General features: G+C 52.8%; 2 protein-coding genes across 2 annotated transcripts in view; both read left to right on the forward strand.

The window, feature by feature from the left end:
- Positions 1-22,274, forward strand: part of LOC140680909 (uncharacterized) — a 692,735-nt gene that overhangs the window by 468,717 nt on the left and 201,744 nt on the right. The window lies entirely within an intron of this gene.
- LOC140680910 (olfactory receptor 14J1-like) lies at positions 10,110-18,005 on the forward strand. The gene is made up of 2 exons (XM_072919813.1): positions 10,110-11,003; positions 17,976-18,005. The coding sequence occupies exons 1-2, from the start codon at positions 10,110-10,112 to the stop codon at positions 18,003-18,005; spliced, it is 924 nt and encodes a 307-aa protein (XP_072775914.1).

Here is a 22,274-nt window from a genome sequence, read left to right on the forward strand (position 1 = left end):
GAGTATTGACCAGAGATGTCAAAAGTCCCTCCATCTAAGAGTTATTTGAGGTGGAATTTACGGTTTGGAAACATATTCTGGGGGATTTGTGGGTTCTTCGGGGATATATGGGAGTATTCTCCAAAAGCCAAGGTGGATTGCTCTGTCACCTCAAAATTACTCAATCCCACCTCAAAATGGCTGGTTCCCACCTCAGTCCCATGCCAAAATTACTCAATTCCTCCGCCTGCAGGGTTAGATGGGGTTGGAAGGAGATTGAGAGAAGATCCAAATTTGAGGTTTTGGAATCAGGATTGTATGGGGCTGGGTGGGTGTGATTTATTTTGATAATAAATAGAACTTCCAGAATTATTGATTTCTGTCCCATTCATTTTCTGTCAGTTCTGGTTTGCTTTTCAGAGTGCCTCCTTCTCAGCTGATTTTGTTTCTGTCCTCCTGTCCCAGACTGAAAAGCAAGATGTGTTCTATTTGCCATCTGTATGGCAGTTGTGCTGTGTTAAGTGAGCAGTTTTTCCCTATCTCTTCCACAATCAATCCTCCCTCAGGGGAGATATCTGCTGATAATGGGCTATTGAATGTCACTGCATGACTGATAAGAACTGTAACATCCCACTGTGAGATGTTCCGCCCAGAGGGAGGAGCCAAGCATTCCTACCTGCATCTAGTCTTGAGATTCTGGCCCACCAACACAGCTTTTTCTGGGCTGGATTTCTCAGAGGAACAGCTGCCTCTTCCTCTTCAGAAGAAGACATCCTTTTCTACAGGATCACTTCTCCAACAGAACCACACCTGACACTGCAGGAGGACTGCAGCCACCATTCCAATTGGACTGCGGCCAACACCCTGTCCAACAGACTGTCAGGTTGTATTCTGGCTCTCTCAGTGTTGTTTTGGTTCACTGAATTGTTCATATTTTCATTTTCTTTCCTAATAAAAAGCTGTCATTCCTGCTCCCATATTTTTACCTGAGAGCCCCCCTTAATTTCAAATTTATAACAATTCAGAAAGAGAGTCTACATTTTTCTATTTCAGGAGAGGGTCCTGCCTTCCTTAGCAGACACGTGTCATTCCAAACCAAAACATCTCCTTTCTCTCCTGCCTTCCTTTGCCTGCTCTGTTTCTCTCTCAGTGTCTCCCTTGACCCAGGGCAGCTCCCACCACCGGCCCTGCCCTGATTTAATTCCCAATCCACGAGCTATGACAACCATGAGTGAAGTTATGAAGGCTGGCAGTGAAATGTCACTGTAGGATCTTGCTCCATTTGGCTTTTGGCTCTTCCATAAAAGCTTTGCCTTCAAGGGCAGGGACATTTTTCCTGGCTGGGAACTGGAATTCCAGCCCCTGGGAGTGTGTGCCATGGATCCCAGAGGGGCACTCCCGAGGCTCCCAGGGTGCTGCTCCTGCTGTATCTCCCAAGGAGCTGTGCAGGGCAGGGGACAAGGTGCAGCAGCTGTGTTGGTGCTGCAGTGCCACAACAGCCCCTGGTTCCAGGAGTTTCCGCACTGCCAACAGCCGTTCCTGGGTTCCATGATGCCCTGCTGTGTCCCCATGGATATTTGGTGTCATGAAGTTCTTCAGTGTCACAATGGCCACCTCGCTCCATGAGCTTCTGCAGTGTCCAAATTGCCTCCTTGGATGGGCAGTGTCACCATGGACCATTGGCTCCATGCAGCCCCGCTGGATCACCATGGACTCCTTGGTTCCATGAGGTTCTGGGGGTGTCTCCATGGTCTCCTTGGATCCACAGTGTCACTATGGACCACTGGATCCACGTGGCCCTGCTGTGTCACCATGGCCCCTTGGTTCCATGGGACCCCAGGGTCACAGTTGTCTCCTTGCTTCCACGTCACCTCCTCAGTGCCAAAATGGCCCCTTCGTTCCATGGGGGACACAAAAGATTTATGGAAACATTGAGCAAATCCGGCTTAACACACCTGGGAACACCTGTTTGCATTCCAGAGGGAGGTTAAAGGTGAGGATGGCACCAGCAGCTTCCATCTGAAACAGAGATCCAGGGAAAGGAGTGGGACAGAGAATTCAACTGGGAAACTCAGAGAATTCTGCTTCCAGAGATCATTTCTGGTCACACTGTTCCTTGTAGAAAGGTGACACCATTCCAGGCAGCCTGTACTGAGCAGGTGGCTCCTGAGTAGGGTTTGTTGTTTAGGAAACCTGCTCAGGCTTTTCCATTCTTTCTTTCCCAAGAGGAAAACTTCTCCTGGGCCTGTGTGCAGGCAGAGCCCTGAGGAGAGCAGGTGGGACACGGTGCAATGGGCTGGGACATGGAGCTGCAGAGCTCAGGGACAAGGTTCTGCTGCAGGGCACAGGGATGTCAGTGCTGGGTGGGCGATGTCAGACATGGTGAGGCTGGGGGTGAGGAGCAGCTTGTCTGAACAGGGTCAGCCCTCAGGGGACTCATTCTTCTACATGCCCAGACCTCCTAAGGAGAACTTCAGCATCAAGATCACCTGGGGAATGCTTCTATCAGCTCTTCTCTGAACTGGAAAATAAGAGAATACTCACTTGATTAAAGAAAAAATGTCATGAGGTGCACTTGGAAATCTTCCTCCTTACAAGAACTCCAAACTGGCTCCAATCAGCTGCTCAAGCCCTGGAGACTTGCAGACGATTGAATGAAGACAAAGCACCCCTAAGGGCTTCCTTTTCTTTAATGATCCCCATGGAGGATTTGGGGTGAAGTTCAGAACCCTCAGGCACTGAGAGAAGGCTGAAGAAGCTGCTCAAGAAGTCAGGAGCAAAACTCCAAGTCCCTTGGAGCATCACTGGGCCCCACTGAGGGCAGGAACTGCCAAAGGCTCCCCAGGGACTGGTGAGAGCAGATCCTTGAGGCCAGGATTGCAGGGAGCCCAAGGCTCAGAGCAGGGAACTGCAATGCTGAGCAAGGCCTGGGCTGGCTGGGGGAAGCAGAAAGGCCAAGCCCTGAGCCCAGCCTGGCACAGCAGGGCCTGTCCCTCACGGGTGGCTCAGGGCTGTTTGTGGGGCAGGGGGATGTGAGGGGCAGCAAGGACAAATGTCACAAACCTGTGTGACCCTGCAGATCCTCATGGAACCAAGGGGCCGGTGTGACACCGTGCTGCCTCATGGGATCAAGGAGACCATTGTGAACTCAGAGACCCCAAGGAACCAAGGGTCCATGGTGACCTTGTGCAGCCGCAGTGTCACAGAGGAGCCGCTGTGACACAGCGAGGGCACACGGAGCCCAGGGGCCATTGTGACACATCAGGGCTTTGTGGAACCACGAAGCCATTGTGACATTGCAAGGCCTCATGGAAGCACGGGGCCATTGTAACACTGCAGAAACAAGGGGAACATTGTGACACTCCAGGGCCTGATGGAACCAAGGAGATCCTTGTGACACTGTGGGGTCCATGGAACCAAGGGAACATGGAACAGGTCTGGCTGGCTGGGCCTCCTGGGGACCACCTGACAGGTCTGGCTGACCTTGGCATGTCGAGGGCTGCTTCTCGCCTGCTCCTGAAGCACTGGGGATCTGGGCTTTCCTTCCTGTGGGAGAGAACTGTCCTTCTCCTCCAGGGGCCTATGGCCAAAAGTGGGATTCCTTCTGCAAATTTTCTTAACTGCAAAGATTGTTTCCAGATTAAATCTGCCAGGAGAGACAGCTCTGGCAGGCTTGGCCACTTGGGGGCCACCTCTCATCTGCCTTTCAAACACTGGAACCATGTGCTTTCTTTTCTTCTGAGAAAAAAACCCATCCATCTTGGCCAGGCACCCATGGCCAAAATTTGGCATCTGCCTCCAGAATTCCCTATGTCCAAGGATAGCTCCCAGACAAAAGCTGCCAGGAATAACAAGTCTGGCTGTCCTTGGCTTACTGAGGGCTGGCACTCATCTGCCTCTGAAACAATGGGGCTCTGTGCTTTCCTTCCTAATGAAAAGAACTCATCTTCCTGTCCAGGCGCACACAGCCAAAACTGGGATTGCACCTCCAAAATGCCCTGTGTCCAAGGATAGCTCCTAGATGAAAGGTATCAGGAGAGACAGGTCTGGCTGGCTTGGGCTAAGGGTGGCCACCTCTCATCTTCTTTCTGAATACTTGGACTTCGCACTACTCTTTCCTACAGGAAAAAAACATTCATCCTGTCTAGGCACCCATGACCAAAACTGGGATTGGAAAGGTCTAGATGATCTTGGCCTCTTGAGAGCTGTTTCTCACCTGCTTTCCAAACACTGGGGCTCAGTGCTTTCCTTCCTATGGAAAAGAACTGTCCTTCATCTCAAGGGGTTTGTGGTCAAAACTGAGAATACTCCTCCCAAATTCCATATATCCAAGGATTCCTCCATGACAAAAGGTGCCAGGTCAGAAAGGTCTGTGTGGCTTGGCCTCCAGGAACCACCTCTCTCCTCTCCTGCTTTTGAAACACTCAGGCTCAGTGCTTTCCTTCCTATGGAAAAGAACCGTCCACCTTATCTAGGCAGTAAGGGTCGAAACTGGGGTTCTACCTCTAAAATTCTCTATGTTCAAGGGTTACTCCCAGCCAAAATCTGCCAGTACCATCAAGTCTGGCTGGCCTTGGCCTCTGGTGGCTGCCCCTGCCATGCTGGGGCTCGGTTCTTTCCTTCCCATGGGGATCACTGTGACACTGTGGGCACCTCATGGAACCAAGGGGATCATTGTGGCACCACTGGAGCCCATGGAACCAAGGGGCCATGGTGACACCGCGGGGCTTCATGGACCCAGAGACCATTATGACTCTGTGGGGCCTGATGGAACCATGGAGACCCTTCTGACCCTTCAGGGCCTGGTGTCAGCAAGGGGGCATTGTGACACCTCAGGGCCTCCTGGAAGCCGGGGACCATTGGGACACTGTGGGGCTCCATGGAACCAAGGGAACATGGAAAAGGTCTGGCTGGCTTGGCCTGCCAGGGGCCACCTGACAGGTCTGGCTGATGTTAGAATGCCAAGGGCTGCTTCTCATCAGCTCCTGCAGCACTGGGGCTCAGTGCTCTCCTCTGTATGAAAAAGAACCATCTGTCTTTTCAGATGCCCATTGCCAAAACTGGTGCTCTCCCTAAAAAATTTCCTATTTGTAAGGGTATCTCTCAGAATAAAACCTGCCACCTCTGCCTGGCCTTCTCCACTAGTGGTCACCACTTGTCTGCCTCTGAAACAGAGAAGCTATGTTCCTTTCCTCCTATGCGAAAAGAACCAGCATTCTTGCATAGGGATCATGGCCAAAACTAGAATTTGGCCTCCCAATTTCCATATATCCACGGATTGCTCCCAGACAAAAGTAGCAAGGATAGACAGATCAGGCTGGTCCTGTCTCCTTTTGATTTTCTTAGACTCTGAGCTGAATGTTTTCATTTGAAAACACCTTGGAGAGGGCCCAGAGATCTCCCAAGGTGGGATTTTGAGGCCTTGGGCACATGACCACTACATATGGACAAAGGAGCTCTGTGCTCTGTGCTGCTGTGGTGGTTTTCCATCATGGAAGTGATGTCCTGAGAGAAGCTTCTAGAAGTTTCCTCTTTGACAAAAAAACAATCAGTAATTAGCTTTGAGAATTGACAATCTGTTAAACCACTAAGGAAACTGCCCACGCCCCTGCCGGGCAGGGCAGGGGAGGCCGCGGGGCCGAGGCCGGGCCGTGGCTGCGGGTGCTGACATCTGGCCGCTGCCGAGCCCTGCCCCGCCGCCAGCCCGGGCCCAGCCGGGATCCGCCGGGCCCCAGGAGCAGCCCCGGGCCGGGCCGGCTCGGCCAAGGCTCTGCCGCCCTTGGGCTTCGCCCGCAGCCAGCGGGCAGGGGAGGAGAAGCCATCGGCCCCGGCCGTGCTGCTGCTGGGCTCTGGCCTGGCTGCTGAGATCCTGGCCCTGCCCCAGCGCGGCCCAGCCTGACACAGCCCCAGCGCAGCCGCTGCAGAAACCTCCATGGGAAAACAGCTCCGGCCGCAAGGACCGAGCCCGGCCGGGCTCACGGAACCATCTGCAGCCCCGGGCAGATATTGACTCTGCCAGTGCTGCCATCCTCCCTCCAGTGAGAGAAAAGGACACAGGGCAGGCACACAGAGGAGCAACATGAAGACACCAAGGTCAGTGAAGGGGAAATTGAGTCCCAGATGGGAGGTATGAGGAGATGCCTTGATGTTGGGGCTGAAATCCTCTGCTAAGGCTATGGAGAAGGATGTCATTGATACATCAAACTCTCCTTTTCCCTATAAGGCATTAAAAAGTATGGGGAGATTGTTGTTTTCAGCAAAGGCCTCCATCTAAAGTAAGCAAATATTGCAACAGCTGTGATCCTATGAGAAGTTTGAACAGAGAAAGAGAGCAGAGTGATGAGACCCTGTGCACCAGGGAGAGAAGACCTCTGTTCCCAGAGATGAAGATGATTTCAGAAATAGATGAAGAGAACCGTTGCTCTTAAACAGCTCATCTTGAACTAATAACCCATAAGCTGACATGGCCCATTAACACAGCCATGGGAAAAGCTGTGAAAAAATGGGAGGGACTTCACGACTGCAGATTTTTCCAGGCAGCTGCTATTTGTGGAAATTGAGAGCCACAAGATAACTGTTTTCTTGTGGAGAAGTCTCCAGAGCAAGAAACAGAGACTCGTCTCCCTAAGTGAACTAAAGAAGGACTATCCCAGAGGTGGTAAACTGACTGAAAATTTTTTGTTTGTCTTTTTATATAATCAGTATGTATGAAAAAGTTGTATGGAGAGGGGAGGTGTTCTGAGAGTTTTGTTCTGATCCTTATTACTCTTTCTTTTGTTCCTTTTAACAAACTTTTTGTTATACTCTTAAAGTTTGAGCCTACTTTGCCTTTCTCCTAATCCTACCTCAGAGCAGGAAATGAGTAAGTATATTCTAGTGAGTGCACTGGTAATTAGCCAACACTGAACCCACCACACTAATTGATGAATTGGCTGAGAAATCTCAAATTGGCAAACCAAAACCACGACAGAAACTTCCTGAAGAACTGCACGAGACCAGAGGGAAACCAAGGCAGAGCCATGGTTTGTCAGGACTTGTTTGATCCTATTGAGCCCCGTGGTGCATTTGGAGCTGAGCCCTGGAACATCAGGGATTGAGAGGAGATTGCACAAACCTTTCCAGGAGTCAGAGACAGAGGAAAAACCCAAAGTGTCTCAAAGCATTTATGGGACCCACTGAGGTCCATCCCCAACACAGGCTCCTCATGGACTCCTTGGAGGAGAGAATTGGAGACTCAAAATGGCACAAAAACCTCTCAGTGTGGAAAGGAAAATCCAAAGTACCTGAAAAAAGTTTAGTATCTCAGAGTATTAATGAGCCCCAGTGAGTGTCAGTATGAAGGTCTCAAGGGACTCGTTAAAGCAGATAATTTGGGCCATGATTGCACAAACCTCTCACAGAGTCTATATCAAAAGGGAAACACCAAGTACCTTAAAAGAAATGAAGTTCTGGGAGCATGAAGGAGCCCCCAGGGCCATTCCTGACCAAGGCTCCCCAGGGACTCCTTCCAGCAGATCCTTGAGGCCACTGGGATGTGGGCTAGGGGGGGATGCTGAGGGCAGGACCAGGGGGTGACAGTGCCCAGCCTGGCTGGGGCTGTGCCAGGAGGCCCCAGGGCCTCAGGACAAGGTGTCTCCTCACAGCCCTTGGTGGCACAGACCCTGCTGTGCCCCAGGGCACCAAGACTTGTCTTCTCTTTGTCCCCACCTGTCATCAGTGCCTCCAGTTCTCTGCTCTGCCTGGGGCCTGGGGACACTTTCTCAGTCGTGTCCCTCAGTGGGACCCATTAAAAGTCCAAGAAACTTTGGAGTTGGATTCTGACTTGGAGTTCTGGAGAGGTTTCTGCAGCTCCCTCCCAGGGCCTGATGTTCAGGGCCTGAGCACAAAGCCCCAGAGGGTCATTAAAGTCCTTGTGCTGTGTCTGTGCTGCTGAGCTGGGCCGGGCTCCTGGCACAGAGGGTGATCCTGGTAACCAAGCAGAGCTTCAAAAGCACATTTCTCTTGCTGAGCAGCTCTTCTCCCAGCCCAGCAGGGCTGGGGCACTGCCTGCAGCCAGCCCGGGCACAGCACAGAGGCACAGAGAGCTTCAGTCAGTCAGGGCTGAGAAGGGGCTGAGAAGTGCCTGGGGCAGAATCACTGCCAGCCCTTGGCACAGGAACCTCTGGCTGCAGGACAATGCAGCTGCAGCTCCTGGAGAGATCTCCTAAAGCTGGAACATCCCAATGCCCACAGACCCTGTGAGTGCATTCTCTGCTCATCTCCTGTGCAGAGCAGCCAGGGGTGCCCAGGGCTGTCCTGCAGAGCAGGGTCCTGCAGCCCAGGGCACTGTGCTGGGCCAGGACTCTGCTGCCTGCCAGGGACAGCTCTCAGCCGGCCCTGGAGCTGCTCCCAGCGCTGGCCAGGAGCTGTGGGGGGAAGGAGCCGCCCTGAGCAGGGCAGGTGCTGCTGCTGAGAGGGGCTGGGTTGGGCAGGGCTGCTCCCAGCTCCAGACCAGCCTGGGCACAGCTCCAGAGGACACTTCCCAAAGAAGGTATGCCTGGGATTGCTGTAAAGGTCAGGGGATTTCCTGAGAGTGTTTTCAATTTCCTGCTTGGAGCAGGATGGGAAAGCTGGGGTGGTGACAATAAGATTTTTGCTTTTCATATATTTGTAGCTCTGTTAATTACTATGATATAATTATAAATCTATAATCCTTAGTTGACTCTATTAAACTCTTATTTAACTCTATAAAACTTCTATTATGTACTCATATTACTGCAATCCTTGATTGACTTAAGTATCTCTTAGTTTTTCAAACAATATGCTGTCTAAATATATTCCTGAATTACTGGATAGTCTTATTTTCAGGAAGCGGACATTATAATCAGGAAGAAGAACATTTTCATTTTTGACCACAATGTGAGCAGTCATAACAAAAACGTACAAGAAAGCCCTTGGAATTACTCCAATGGGTTGAGCCAGGGGTATGTAACTGGGGTAACTGAATCTCCTATTGGATGTTCCTGTTAAATACCCTAATTATCAACCTTAATGAATTGCTGAAATCAGGGGCTGGGCGTGTTCCATCCCCACTGGGACACCTGAAAGCTTCCAATAAAGGTCTGGTTTTGACTTTATTCTTCCACCACTGTTGCAAGGGACTTTTTCTCTTTTGGTTATAGACAACATCGGGATGAGAGAAGCAGAACAGGAATTGTAATCCCAGAATCCCAGAACATTCTGAGTTGAAAGGGACACACAGGATCATCAAAGGAATGTTTGAACATTTACAGAGACTCCAGAACTGTGACTTTGGGTGGTCAGTCTCTCTGCTGGGAGCCTCCCAAAGGGCCTTCAGCCACTCCTCAGCCCTGGACAGCAGCAGCATCACCTCTGCAGGGCCCAGCAGGGCTCTCCTGAGCTGCCCTTGCCCAGCTGCACACAGAGCCTGCCCCAGCCAGGGCCCTGCACACAGGCAGGTTTCTGTAGGGCCGGGCCGAGGGCACACAGGGTGGGATGGGCTCTGCTGGCAGGGACAAGGCACCTCTCAGGAGGGAATGTCCAGGCCCAGGGAGATGCTCAGGGAAGCAGAGGGGGCTGAGCAGAGCAGTGCTGGGGGAACAAACCCATCCAGCCCCTCACCTTCCCTCAGCCACAGGGAATCCTTTGCCTCTCACATCTCTCAGTGGCAAACTCTGAGTGCAGCAGGAATGCTGGGGATTTCTGACCTCAGAGAGCCAGGAACGGTGAGTGGGTAGGAAATCAATTCCTAAAACCAACTCCTGCTATTTCCCTTACAAGTGTGAGTGCAGATGGTACCAACCCTTTCTGCAGTAGGAGTGATTCCGCTGACAAATCCTGAATATCCAGCCTGGTCCCTCTTCCACATGGCCACAAGCCCCGGGCAGCGGGGCAGGAATGGCTCCTCGAGAGCCCCCATGCACAGGCCTGGCTGCTCCTGGCACACTCAGCCAACACAACTGGAGCTCAGGCAGGGACCTGGGTGAAGGTTTTCCCAGAGCAGGAACATTGGTGGGTGAGTCCCAGCAGGACAATCTACAGGGAATGGCCCAGATTTGGCTCCAAGCAGCCTCTCCTGACTTGTCCCTGTCCTTTCTCCATGACCAGGTGCCCATGTGCAGCCACAGCAAATGTCCAACAGCAGCTCCATCAGCCACTTCCTCCTGCTGGCACTGGCAGACACGCGGCAGCTGCAGCTCCTGCACTTCTGCCTCTTCCTGGGCATCTCCCTGGCTGCCCTCCTGGGCAACGGCCTCATCATCAGCGCCGTAGCCTGCGGCCACCACCTGCACACGCCCATGTTCTTCTTCCTGCTCAACCTGGCCCTCAGCGACCTGGGCCCCATCTGCACCACTGTCCCCAAAGCCATGCACAGTTTGCTCTGGGACACCAGGAACATCTCCTACGCAGGATGTGTTGCACAGCTCTTTTTCTTTGTCATCTTCATCTCAGCAGAGTTTTCCCTCCTGACCATCATGTGCTACGACCGCTACGTGTCCATCTGCAAACCCCTGCACTACGGGACCCTCCTGGGCAGCAGAGCTTGTGCCCACATGGCAGCAGCTGCCTGGGCCAGTGCCTTTCTCTATTCACTGCTGCACACAGCCAATACATTTTCCCTGCCCCTGTGCCATGGCAATGCCCTGGGCCAGTTCTTCTGTGAAATTCCCCAGATCCTCAAGATCTCCTGCTCCAAATCCTATCTCAGAGAACTTGGGTTTCTTGTGTTTTCTATATTTTTAGCATTTTGTTGTTTTGTGTTCATAGTTTTCTCCTATGTGCAGATCTTCAGGGCTGTGCTGAGGATCCCCTCTGAGCAGGGACGGCACAAAGCCTTTTCCACCTGCCTCCCTCACCTGGCCGTGGTCTCTCTGTTTATCAGCACTGGTGTATTTACCTACCTAAAGCCCCCCTCGATGTCCTCCCCATCCCTGGATCTGACCCTGTCAGTTCTGTACTCGGTGGTGCCTCCAGCCCTGAACCCCCTGATCTACAGCCTGAGGAACCAGGAGCTCAAGGCTGCAGTGTGGAGACTGATGACTGGATGCTTTCAGAAACATTAAACTGCTGGCCAATTTCTACAAATCACTTGTAATAAAAGTCATCTTTGATACTTCTTGTTGGTTTAGTTTTGAAGGTTCTTTTTCTTTGTTTTACATTTTAATGTTTTCCACATTAGAAAGAAATGTCATTGTGCCATTTATCCTTTTGTTTCTCTTCACCTTCCCTGTGCCCACAGACTGTCAATGAGGGGCTGCGCTCTCGGTGGCCTTCAAGGTACTAAAGGATTTCCCAGCAGAGTTTTCTGCAGAGATGCCCTTTTGCTGCCTTCTCTGGAGCTGCAGCAGCAATGTCTGTGTGCAGAGCTGGGGGCAGATCAGTGCTGGCACAGCAGCTCTGCTCCTGCTGGCCACACCATTCCTGATCCAGGCCAGGAGCCATTGGCCTTCTTGGCCACCTGGGCACACGGCTGGCTCATGTCCAGCCTGCTGTCCATCAGTCCCTGCAGGTCCCTTTCTGCCTGGCTGCTGTCCAGCCCCTCTGTCCCCAGCCTGGAGCACTGCAGGGGTTGTTGTGGCCAAAGTGCAGGACCTGGCACTTGGACTTGTTAAACCTCACCTTGTTGGATCTGGGCCCTGGATCCAGCCTGTCCAGTCCCTGTGCAGAGCCCTCCTACCCTCCAGCAGATCCACACTCACATCCAGCTTGGTGTCATCTGCAAAGATGTCCTTGGTTCCAAGGGGCCCCTCAGTGTCACAATGTCCCTTTGGTTACACCAGGCCCTCCCAGCCAGCTTGGTGTCACCACGGTTCCATGAGGCTCCAGAGTGTCCCAATGGTCTCCATGATTCCATGGGGCCTCCCAGTGTCACAATGTCCCTTTGGTTCCATGGGACCCCTTGGTGTCACAAAGTCCCTTGGATCCTTGGGCCCTGCAGTGTCACAATGTCACCGTGGTCCCCAAGGCCCTGCAGTGTCACAGTGGATCCTTGGTTCCATGAGGCCTGGCAGGGCAGCAATGCTCTCCTTGGTCCCACAGTGTCACAGTGGCCTCTTGGTCCCCAGGGACACTGTCAGTCTGTGGTGGTGGCGGCACAACTTTCCCTGGGAGTGTTTTGTGCTAACGGGCAGAGCCACGGGAGCCCAGCACACACACACACACACACGGAGCAGCTCGGCAGTGAGGACACGGGAGGGCCCAGGCATGGAGCTCCAACGAGGGTTTATCAGGGTCTGACGCTCCAGGGCTCTGGGGGTAAAAGACGAAGACAAAGGAGGGCTTAGGGTGTAAATACGGGAAAAGAGGGGGTGAAGGAGAGCATCAGGGATCTCAGGGTTTAGGGGTGGTACACAGGGAAAGGGACTAATAGGGAATGGCAGGGTTGATAGGTGGGCACATAAACCAATGGGAAAATAGGGAAGGGAGAACTTGCTAGAACATGAACATATCAGGGTAAAAGGGGTAGGAAAGGCCAACGGGCCAATGGGGACAGAACTGGGACAAATTAACACAGTGCTGCCGAGCTCCATGGGGGAAGCTTCTGTCCTCACCCTGAGCTGTGAGGAATGCCCAGACCCCAAGGTGCATTTCTCCAGAGGATCGCTTTTGCCCTCTCCCCAGTAAGCTCACAGGCCTCCACACACACACACTGGAGATGTCTGGGGCCATTCATCATTTCTCTGCTCTCAGCACTGAGGCAATGGACTCTGGCATTGCCCTGAGCTCATGCCCGTGGCAACCACCCCTAGCCATGGGGCTCCATGGAGCTGCTCTCAAGAAACCCCCCAAGGGTTGGGGAGTGCCCCAAAACTGCCTCAGGAATGTGAGATACCCCAGCAGCTCCTCATGAATGTAGACTATTCAAACACTCACTCAGTAATGGGCTCCTCCTATTTTAATCATCCCCAAATTTTGGCTGTCTCATTCCAGACCCCACCCTCCCAAATGCCAACCTCTACCCATGTGTTATAAATTATGACACGGGAGCAATTTGTGTCACTTTATAAAGAGAATTTTATTAATTTAGCAAGCAAGCAGTACGGGCAAATGCAGCTCTGGGCAGCCAGGGAGCCTCTGCTCCCACAAACGGCTCGCACTGCCCCTCCCGGTCTTTCAGTTCTCATACCCCTTCAGTTCTGGACATTGTGATATTCTCGACGTGCTCTGCATCTGCGCGGCGTGTTGCTAGGGGTCTTTTTTTCTGCTGTCCGGTGATCATTTGAGGAAAGCTCCTATTCTTCTTCCTCTGAGGTAGCGTTAACCCTGCAATAACTTCTCCAAATATGGTAGTGCAGCCTTCAAAGATCTCTCAATTCCACTATCTACTAATAGCAGTACATCCTGCCCTCCTGCCCCACTGTTTCCTGCGACTTACACAATCCCTGGGGCTTTTCCTGATGAACAAAAACTATGCTATTGTCTTTCACAGCGTGAAGAAATTAGCTTCTTCTGACAAGAAAGCCATAAATTCCTCTTCTCTGGAAAATTTAGATGTCCTGTGATGGTTACGTCAAAGCAACTCTCTCATTCCTTCAAATAAAAAACAAAACACATAAGGAGTTTCTATTTTAACTACTAAAGCTTCATTTTAACTACAAAACTACATTTACCATGCTATTAAAATGTTAATACAGCACTACGAATCAAACTAACATAATACATACAGTAACTATGCGCAAAGAGCCATATATTATGCGTTTTTCACATTGGGTGCCTCCTGGATTTCCCCCGGAAAGAGCCCATCTCTGCACCGAGCCACGTTTTTTCATTTGTAAATTAGGTCTTTCTTTCTCTGTCATCTGTGGTTTCTGCAGCCCCGGCTGCTGCTTCTGGTCTTTTAAAACTTTAAGAATCGTTTTGTACAAGCACAACTGACTTGATGTATATTTTACATAAGCACGAATTATTCCATAACATATATTACAATGGGGCTGCAGAGATCCCCCTGCAGGTCCGTGGGGATGCAGAGATCCCCCTGCAGCTCCGTGGGGATGCAGAGATCCCCCTGCAGCCCCTGGAGGAGCCAGGCTGGAGCTCGGGGATGCCGGAGAGGAGGCTGTGACCCCGTGGGCAGAGGGGCCCCGCTGGAGCAGCCTGGCCTGGCAGGACCGAGCCCGTGGCACAGTGACCCACGCTGCAGCACTTGGAGGGGGCTGTGCCCCAGGGGATGGACTCGGCTCGGAGAAGTTCCTGGAGAAGTCTCGGCTGGGAGAGAGCGCAGGGTGCAGCAGGGAACGACTCCTGTCCCTGAGCAGAGGGAGAAGCCGCGGGGGATGAGCTGAGCACGGCCCCATTCCCTGTCTCCTGCCCTGCCGGGGGAGGAGGTGCAGCTGGGAGCAGGGAGGCGTGGGGAAAGCTGCATTTAAGGCTCTGCACTGACTTCTCCTCATCCTGCTCTGACTCTTGGGAGTTTTCTGCCAGAAATCTCTCCCCTCCCCCGCTCACCCACAGGGCTTTGGGCAGGTTTCCCTTTTTGGGGGAAATCAAAGCGAAGCACCGATGCACTAATGAGAAGCAGGAGAAGGGAGGCTCCCGGGCTTCCCGCAGAGCCGGAGGCACGGAAGGCGCAGGGCCGGGAAAGCCGTGGCGGGAGGTGCGGAGAAGTTTGTTTGTGTGGGCAGCTCAATCCCGCCTCGGGCCCGGGCCCGTCCCGGGGCTGTTCCTCATCTCCGGCTTTGCCCTCACGCAGCGCGGGGGGCCCTGAGAGCGCGGGGCGAGTCTGGGCCGTGCGCAGAGCCCGCCCCCAGCTCGCTGCCATTGGCCGCTGGTGCCGTCAGTCGTGGTTGCGGCGCGCTGATTGGTGGGAGCGGGGCGCAGCACGGCCCCGGCGGCGGGCTGAGGGCGGCCGTGGGCGGGCAGCGGCGCCATTGGCGCCGGGAGCGTCTGTGCGGGCCCGGGAGCGGCGGCAGCGGCCGGAGCGCGGTGAGGCGGCGTCGGCGGAGCTCGGAGGCGGCCCCGGCGCAGGTGGGAGCCGCGCTGGGTTCTGCGGGGGCTCGGGGCTGGCTGCGGGCGGAGGGGGCGGCGGGAGCGGCTGCCCGCGGTCTCCTTCCCGCCGGGGCCTGGGCAGGAGCCGCTGCCGGAGCAGCGCTGGCTCGGCCCGGCTGCTGTGGGTAGGACAGAGGGGGCTGCCCCGCGGCCGGGAGCGTGCGGGGAAATTCCCGTGGCCGGAGGTTTCTGTGGCCGGAGGAGAGCGAGGAGTCCTGTAAAAGTGACTTTATTGCTGAGCAGGGGGAGAGGCCGTGGGGCATTTGCCGTGCGGTCTCTGCCATGGTTGTAGTCCGCAGCCTCCTTTTTATCCTCATTTTCCCGTCCGCATCTCCCTCTGCCTTTGCCCACGGGCTGAGGTCCTTGGAAGGTTCAGACTTCCCGATGCGCCTGCTGCCTGTCCTCGTTAATATGCACCCTCCTTTTGTATACCAGCCGATATTCATGGCTCTCTTAAGACTTTGTTCTCCTAGGAGTTCGGGAATTTAGCGGGACTTTGAGAAATTGTGTGGCTCAATTTGTGAAATTTATTGGAACTGATGGTTTCCCCCGTTACTTCCTTATCTACAGGTCCCTGGCCCTATCACCAGGCAGATTCACTCCTTGACTCTGTTTTGTTCTTCCCGGGTCCTCTTTGGTTTTGGGATTATTCTCGGTGCCCTCATTCCCTGTCCTTTTGTAGCCGTTTGTGGATCAGGAGGCCTGGCTGCCACCTGCATCCCCTGGCTCAGCTGCTGGATGAGCTGCACTGCCAAGGTGTGGAGCATGGTAAAAAGATGAGAGTTGCTGCAGCACAGAAGAGGAGAAGCAGCATTTGTTTAACCCCTGCTGTGCCGGGGAGCCACGAAAGTGTGTCCCATTCCCATCCTTTCCATGTTTGGACCAACACATAAACTGTTCGCCTATTTCTTTTTTTGTCTTTTTCACCACTTTACCTTTGTCATCTCTTTGCCAACAGCAGTTTGAATCATTTAGTTCTTCACAAACTCCTCCTTTTTCTGCTCACAGATAATCTGATTCCATCCCCATGTGAAATGTTGTGTTCCTCTTTCAGTGGAAGGTCATGAGCTGGAGCTGTCTAGTTGGTTCTTCTTTTGAGGACAGCTTTTAATCTAATGATGCCATTGAAATGATAAATGGGTTCTGTCTCCTGGTATGAATTGGTTTGGATTCCCAGGGGCTGGTCTGTGGTGTTGTAGGATTTGTTCTGGTGGCTCTTCATCTTTTCCCCATTTTTGGGTGCTCCCTCAGGCTGAGGCTGCATCAATGACTGCATTTTTCTAATTACATCATCAAATACTTCAATTCCAACTAATTTCCCTGGACTTGTTCTAGCAAAAGCCCCAGTGCTCTGATACACCCTGTACAGCACAGAAAGTGGCAGCAGATGTTGGAGTGGGCAGGGGGATGATCCCCCCCTTATTTTAGTGAAGTTTTCACAACATTCTCCATTTGCTGTTTCCCTTTGCAGCTTCAGCCATTTCTGTTTCAGAGTCAGATCCTCACCATGGGCTCTGCCTTCAGCCGTGCAGATTCCTTTCCTACAAGCAGGCAGAGCTTGGGGTGAGGGGCAGAGGGAATCAGCCAATTCCTGCCCCAGGCAAGAAGAGCCAGGTACATTGTCCCCACTCTGCCCCAGCAGTGTTAATTTGCATTTCTAAAGCTCCTCCTGGGTGCCTGGAATGCAGCTTCTCTTCCAGAGCAGCTTCAGCAGCCTCACATGTGCTCCCCCCCAACCTGCTGCTTTTTCTTTTTTTTTTCTTTCAAATCTTCTATTTATGTTTTTTTTCCTTCAAATCTTCTATTTATGAGTTAAAGGGTCACCTTTAAATCTCTTCTTGCTTCACAAAATGTTGCCTAAAGGTGAACGTCGAAAAAGCCAGACCAAAATTTTTCTATCTCTAAGAGCCACTCACAAACATACACGAAAAATTTCCAAGTCAATTAATTTTTTTCTCCTTCTCCTTTAAGTAAAAACTCATTCTCTCATCCCTTACCCAAACCTAACTGGCAATACAGAAGTAGGAGTAATTTAAAAATACTCTAATGCTCTAAACGTAGCACTGAAACTGCAGGAAAAAGAAAAACTCCAACACTATGTTTAATGTTAGAGTCAAGGCATTCCTTGGTTCTGGCCAGGATGTGCAACAGAAATCATTCCATCCCCACATAGCCCGGGTGTGCAGAGAAAAGTGTTCCATGACACAGTAAAGTATCAGTAAAATATATCGGAGTATATAATAAATAAAATACTATCGAAGTAAAAGCTCCGTGGCTTTTACTAGATTTTTCCCAAACTTGATACAGTCTGAACCAGTCTAAATCCACTGGTTTAATGTTCCAAAGTTTTAAGTAGTGCAGTTTTTAGCATTTGGTTTCCTATTGGACCCGGATTTCTTTGCTTCTGCTGTTAATGAGGTGGGAAGTGCTGATTTCCTTCTCAGCCTTTTGCAGACCAGGTGTCTGCAGCCCTGGCAGTGTCTGGGGTAGGTGTTGGTTGCTGTTTGCTGCTGGGGTTGATGTTTTGCTGCTGGGCGTTATCTTTGTGGGTATCTTTTGGGCCATTCCCAGTGTGTTGAGATGTTAAACTCATCTCCATTGAGTGGTGTAACATCCCTTAACAAAACCTTTAACATTTCTTTCCCCAGGGCCAAGACAAAGCAAGCCTGAGTAGAGAAATCAAAGGTTAACAGTGTTAAAATCTATGAGCTGGTGTATTTTCCATCAATGCCATGGCAGGCAGGGCAGTGTGTGAGTGTAAGTGAGAGCCAGAGTGGAATTGTCCCGTGCTCTTGCCCAGCAGCTGTGGCAGGGCAGGCCCAGAGAGCGCTGAAGCTGCAGCAGTGGCAGCAAGGGCTGTCCCCGGTGCTGGAGCTGCCAAAGGAGGGTGGCCAGGCCGAGGATTTCAGCAGAGGATGTGTGGGCCGATGTCCTGCTGGGATGTTGGCAACAGCAAAGTGCCAAGGCAGGCTCTGTGCCAGCCCAGCTTCCTGGGGGAGAGATTGCACCAGAGACAGGATTCTGGCCACAGACTGCTTTAACTGTGCATCCCTTATCTCCACCCTGCACTAGGTGGAGAATTCCCAGGGTAAGGAATTCCCGAGATCAATTGCAAGGGGAAATGATTGAATATCTGCCCTGGGTCTGGCTCTTCTTCTTGCCCAAGCCAATGGCAAAAGCCATACCCATGGCATCTTGGTTTCTATCCCCAGCTTCCAAAGGTGTTTCTTTCCATCCCCATTCATTCTTTGTACCCAGCCTGAGCTCTGGGGGTGCCAGGGGTTCTGGAGGTCCCATTGTATTCCTAAAGCTGCCATAACCCCCTGGAAGATCTTTCCTGGAAAATGAGCTCTGCTGTCTGAGTCTATGACTTCCACAATCCCTTTTATATGAATTATTTCTTTCAGTGGCTGCTGAGCAATCAGAATTGCTTTTGCCCCCCCGTTAGGTGAGATGGTGTCACCAGAAGATATTGAAGCCTTCCTGCTCAGGGCATGTCAGTGCCAGGCTCTTACAAGCACACACAGCTGTGCTGGTTGAGCTGACCATGGGGGGTAACCTGGGCTTTGTCTGATTCCCTTTCCTCAATAACAGCGTGTCTTGGAACTCTTTTCCCTTCTGCTACCCTTGAAGAGCCATCCACAAAGACATTTTCTGCCTCAGGCCAGGCAATGTCTCCTGAATCTCGCCCAGGCTGGGTCTGGAGCTGTGTCACTTGAATGCAGTGCTGGGTTTCTTCCCAGCGCCTCTGGGGGCTGTTCAAACAGGAGGCTGGGTTAAACCCTTCCCCTGTCCTCAGTTCTGAATCTTCCTGTGCCACTGAACAAGTTTCACACTGTAATAACTGAGCACTGCTCATCCATTGCGAGGCTCTTTGGGTTATCAAAGCTTGAACTTGATGGCAGACTGGAACAGTTGGAGATCCTGTTGTCATCAGGTTTTGGGCCTTGGTTCCCGTTGAAGCTGTGGCTGCACAATTCTGCAGGCAATGAGGCCACTCTGGCCACTGGGTGAAACATTTTGGCCCAAGAATTCCTTTGGCATGGCCCTGTTTAACACTCCCCTACAATTCCAATTTCTTTTCTGAGTCTGGAAGAGCCACAGCTGAGGCATCAATATCTTTGGCTTTTCATTTTCTCAAGTTTTGCTCTCTTTCTCCTGTCCATACCACAGCATGGAGGCTGTCTGGGGTTAAAAAGTCCTACAATGTTCTGGCTGGAACAGAGAATCCTCAATCCAGGCTGTGTAATTCCCTGTTAATCCTCAAAATTTTTGCAGCTCCTTTTTGGTCCTGGGAAAAGTTACTTCTGAGATTGCCCTGACGCTCTCTGTGTGAATCCACCAGGAATCTTTAGTCCCTGCATTTCCCAAATATTTAACCCTTTTCTCCACCATTTGCCTTGTTTTTTCTTTTCAAATACTCAAAGGCTTTTTCTACCACTTGTTCTTGTCCTCCTCATTGGAGCCATCTGATTCCCTGACTGGCAGGATAGGAGTGCTGTAGGGAGACATCCCTGGCTCCAAAAGCCCTGCCTTTAGCAGGGACTCCATACCAGGCTGTGAGCCCTTCCTTCCCTCCCCTGGAACAGGGTGTTGCTTGTAGCCCCCACTTGTCCTGGTTGCTTCCAAGTAATTTGGAGAGGCTCCACATCAAATTTTCCCTCTGGGGCTGCCCACACCTCTGGGTTCCCTTCAGCATAGGCCTTGCCAGACATTTGACACAAAGGTACAGCAGCAATAGCCTCTGTATCACCTTTTACAATATTACACTGCGGCTGCAGTGGGGACCGAGTGCGGGCGGGAGCGGCCGAGAGCCCAGCGCTGCCCCAGCCCGACCTGCCCCAGCTCCATCCCTGCCCCTCGGCTGGGATGCTGTGGGTCTGGGGGGAAGAGGGAGCCGGCAGTGGGTGCTGGGCCTGGGGCAGGAGGAGAAGGGAAGGAGAAGCAGGCTTGAGGAACAGAATGGTCAAACGATGCAGGTGGCAGGAGAGGGTGGGATTGTGCAGGAGAAGGAGGAATAGCAGGAGGAAGAGAAGTGTGAGGAAGAATAGAGACACAGGAGTAGGAGGAGGAGGAGGAGCAGAAGGAGGAAGCAGCAGAAGGTTCCACCCCTCCCTGTATCTGCAGCCTCCCTCCAGCCCCAGGAGCGTTGCTCCCCTCACACGCAGCAGGTGACTGTGGAGGGGGATCCAGGATTTTCACGGGGTGAATCTTGGTGTTTCTGAGCTTTCTTGGGCTAAATGTTGGTGCTTTGGTTTTACGTGGCAGCTGAATCTTTATGTTTTGGAGGAGGTTTTTGCTGACTTGTGATGTTTGGGGAGTTTTTGATCTTTGTCTTGAAGTTTGTGGGATTTTTGGGCTGAATCTTGGTGGTTTGGAGGTTCTTACAGACACAAGATTCCCAATGACTTCCTGAGATTAACTTGGGCAAGGAGGAACCTCCAGTCCAAGGTGCTCTCCTCTTGTTTTTTTCCCCAAACCAGGATTTTTCATTCCCTGGGCGTGTCTGGATGGAGGAGGAGGAAAAGCCCCGGAGATGCTGCAGGAGGAGGAGCTGCAAACCCAGCCCAGGGAGCTGCGGGGAGGAAAGAGCCCCCCTGAGCCAGGAAGGCGGGCGGAGATCCAGCCGGAGCTCGGAGCTGGTGGAGAAGTCTCATGGCAGGGAGAAGCCCCACAAGTGCTTGGAATGTGGGAAGGGTTTCAGCTGGAGATCCCATCTGATCGTGCACCAGAGGATCCACACTGGGGAGAGGCCCTACGAGTGTGGGGAGTGTGGGAAGAGCTTCTCACAGAGCTCTCACTTGACCCAGCACCAACGGAGGCACCAGTAAGGGAAGCCCTGTGCGTGCCCTGAGTGACGGAAGAGCTTGGAGTGAGGGAAGAGAGTGAGGGAAGAGCTTGGAGTGAGGGAAGAGAGTGAGGGAAGAGCTTGGTGCGCTGCTCCAGCTCCATCCCCCATGGGAGGATCCAGGCTGGATGATCCCCAGTGACCCCCGTTGGGCAGAGCCCTGGTGCCCCCGTATGGGGAATAAAACAGAGAGTAAAGCAATGGAGCTGATAAAGGGGCCCGATATCTGAGGCCTGACTGAGCAGAAACTGTGGGAGACACAGACACAGTTTAAGGCTCCCTGGGCAAGAAGTGACCGAGCAACGTGGTGTGAGACTTTGTGATAAAATAATGTTACCAGGTGATTTCATGTCATGAGGAATGTGTAACCAATGGGAAATTGTTACCAAAAACAGAGCCCTATATAAGCACCCTACAAGTAAATCCCTGTATAAACACCTGGTACACACAATAAAATTGGCTTTGGTCTAATCTCGGATGTCCCCGTCTCTCCCTGGTGGATAACCCTGTTGTGGGTGATCCCCGTTGGCTGGGGGGAAGGTGTTGGAGGGATTTCTTTCCCTTCTCCTCGTGCTGCCGTGGTTTGGTTGGTAATAAATTCCCTCCCTGTGCCCAGGCTGGGTCTGTTGTCCCCGTGCCGCTGCTCGGGGCGGGATCTCTCCCGTTCCTTCTCTGCACTCCCGGGCCTCTCCTCAGCCAATGAAAGAACGCGGTGGACAAGAGTCAGCCAATCAGAGAGAGCGGCGCTGATGACTCAGCAGTTGCCGGGCAGACCCGCAGCAGGCAGTGTTCCCCACCCGGACCCCGCCCTCCCTGCCCAGTGCCGGCCCCGCCGTGGGGTCCCCCCAAGTCCCTCCCCAGTGCCCCCATAAACTGGGCTGGGTTTAACTGGGAAGCGTTACTGGGAACACTGGGGGCAGGCGGGCAGGGGCAGAGTGACAGCAGGGCTGGGGGTACACAGGACCCCCCAAAATCAGCGTGGGGATGGAGTGGGGGATCCCGGCTGGGGCCGAGGCCACAGGGAAGCTCTGCGGCCGCCGGCGGCTCAGGAGCTCTGTGGGCAGAGAAACAGGGGTGACACCGGGCTGGGGGCCCCAGGTGGAGCACCCACAGTCTTGGGGAGAGGGGACATGACCCCCGGGACCCCCCTTGACCCACTTGCACAGGTAGAAGCTGAGCCCCAGCACCAGGAAGACAAAGCCCAACTCGTAGTCCCTGATCCCCGTCTGCATCTTGCTGCTGGTGGCGTCCAGCGGCATCTCTGGGAGGCCTGCAGGCATCAGGACCCCCCAAAACCTCTCACAGACACCCCAAGCCTCTCCAAGCACCCTCCTGGTGGCTCCCAGCCCACTCAGGATCCCCTGAAACCTCCCTCTTTATCCCTTCCTCACCTCCCCAGCACCCACCAAAGCCCCTCCCGTCCCTCTCAGGATCCCACAACCCCCTTCCAGTCTCCCCCCAC

Source organism: Taeniopygia guttata, chromosome 30 (assembly GCF_048771995.1).
Source record: "Taeniopygia guttata chromosome 30, bTaeGut7.mat, whole genome shotgun sequence".
NCBI lineage: Eukaryota > Metazoa > Chordata > Aves > Passeriformes > Estrildidae > Taeniopygia > Taeniopygia guttata.

Excerpts from the sequence above, each read along its gene's own strand:
- LOC140680910 (XM_072919813.1), top strand. The coding sequence starts at position 10,110 with ATGTCCAACAGCAGCTCCATCAGCCACTTCCTCCTGCTGGCACTGGCA. Across the intron at positions 11,004-17,975 it reads ACCAGGAGCTCAAGGCTGCA|AGACAGGATTCTGGCCACAG; the intron begins GTGTGGAGACTG and ends AGATTGCACCAG.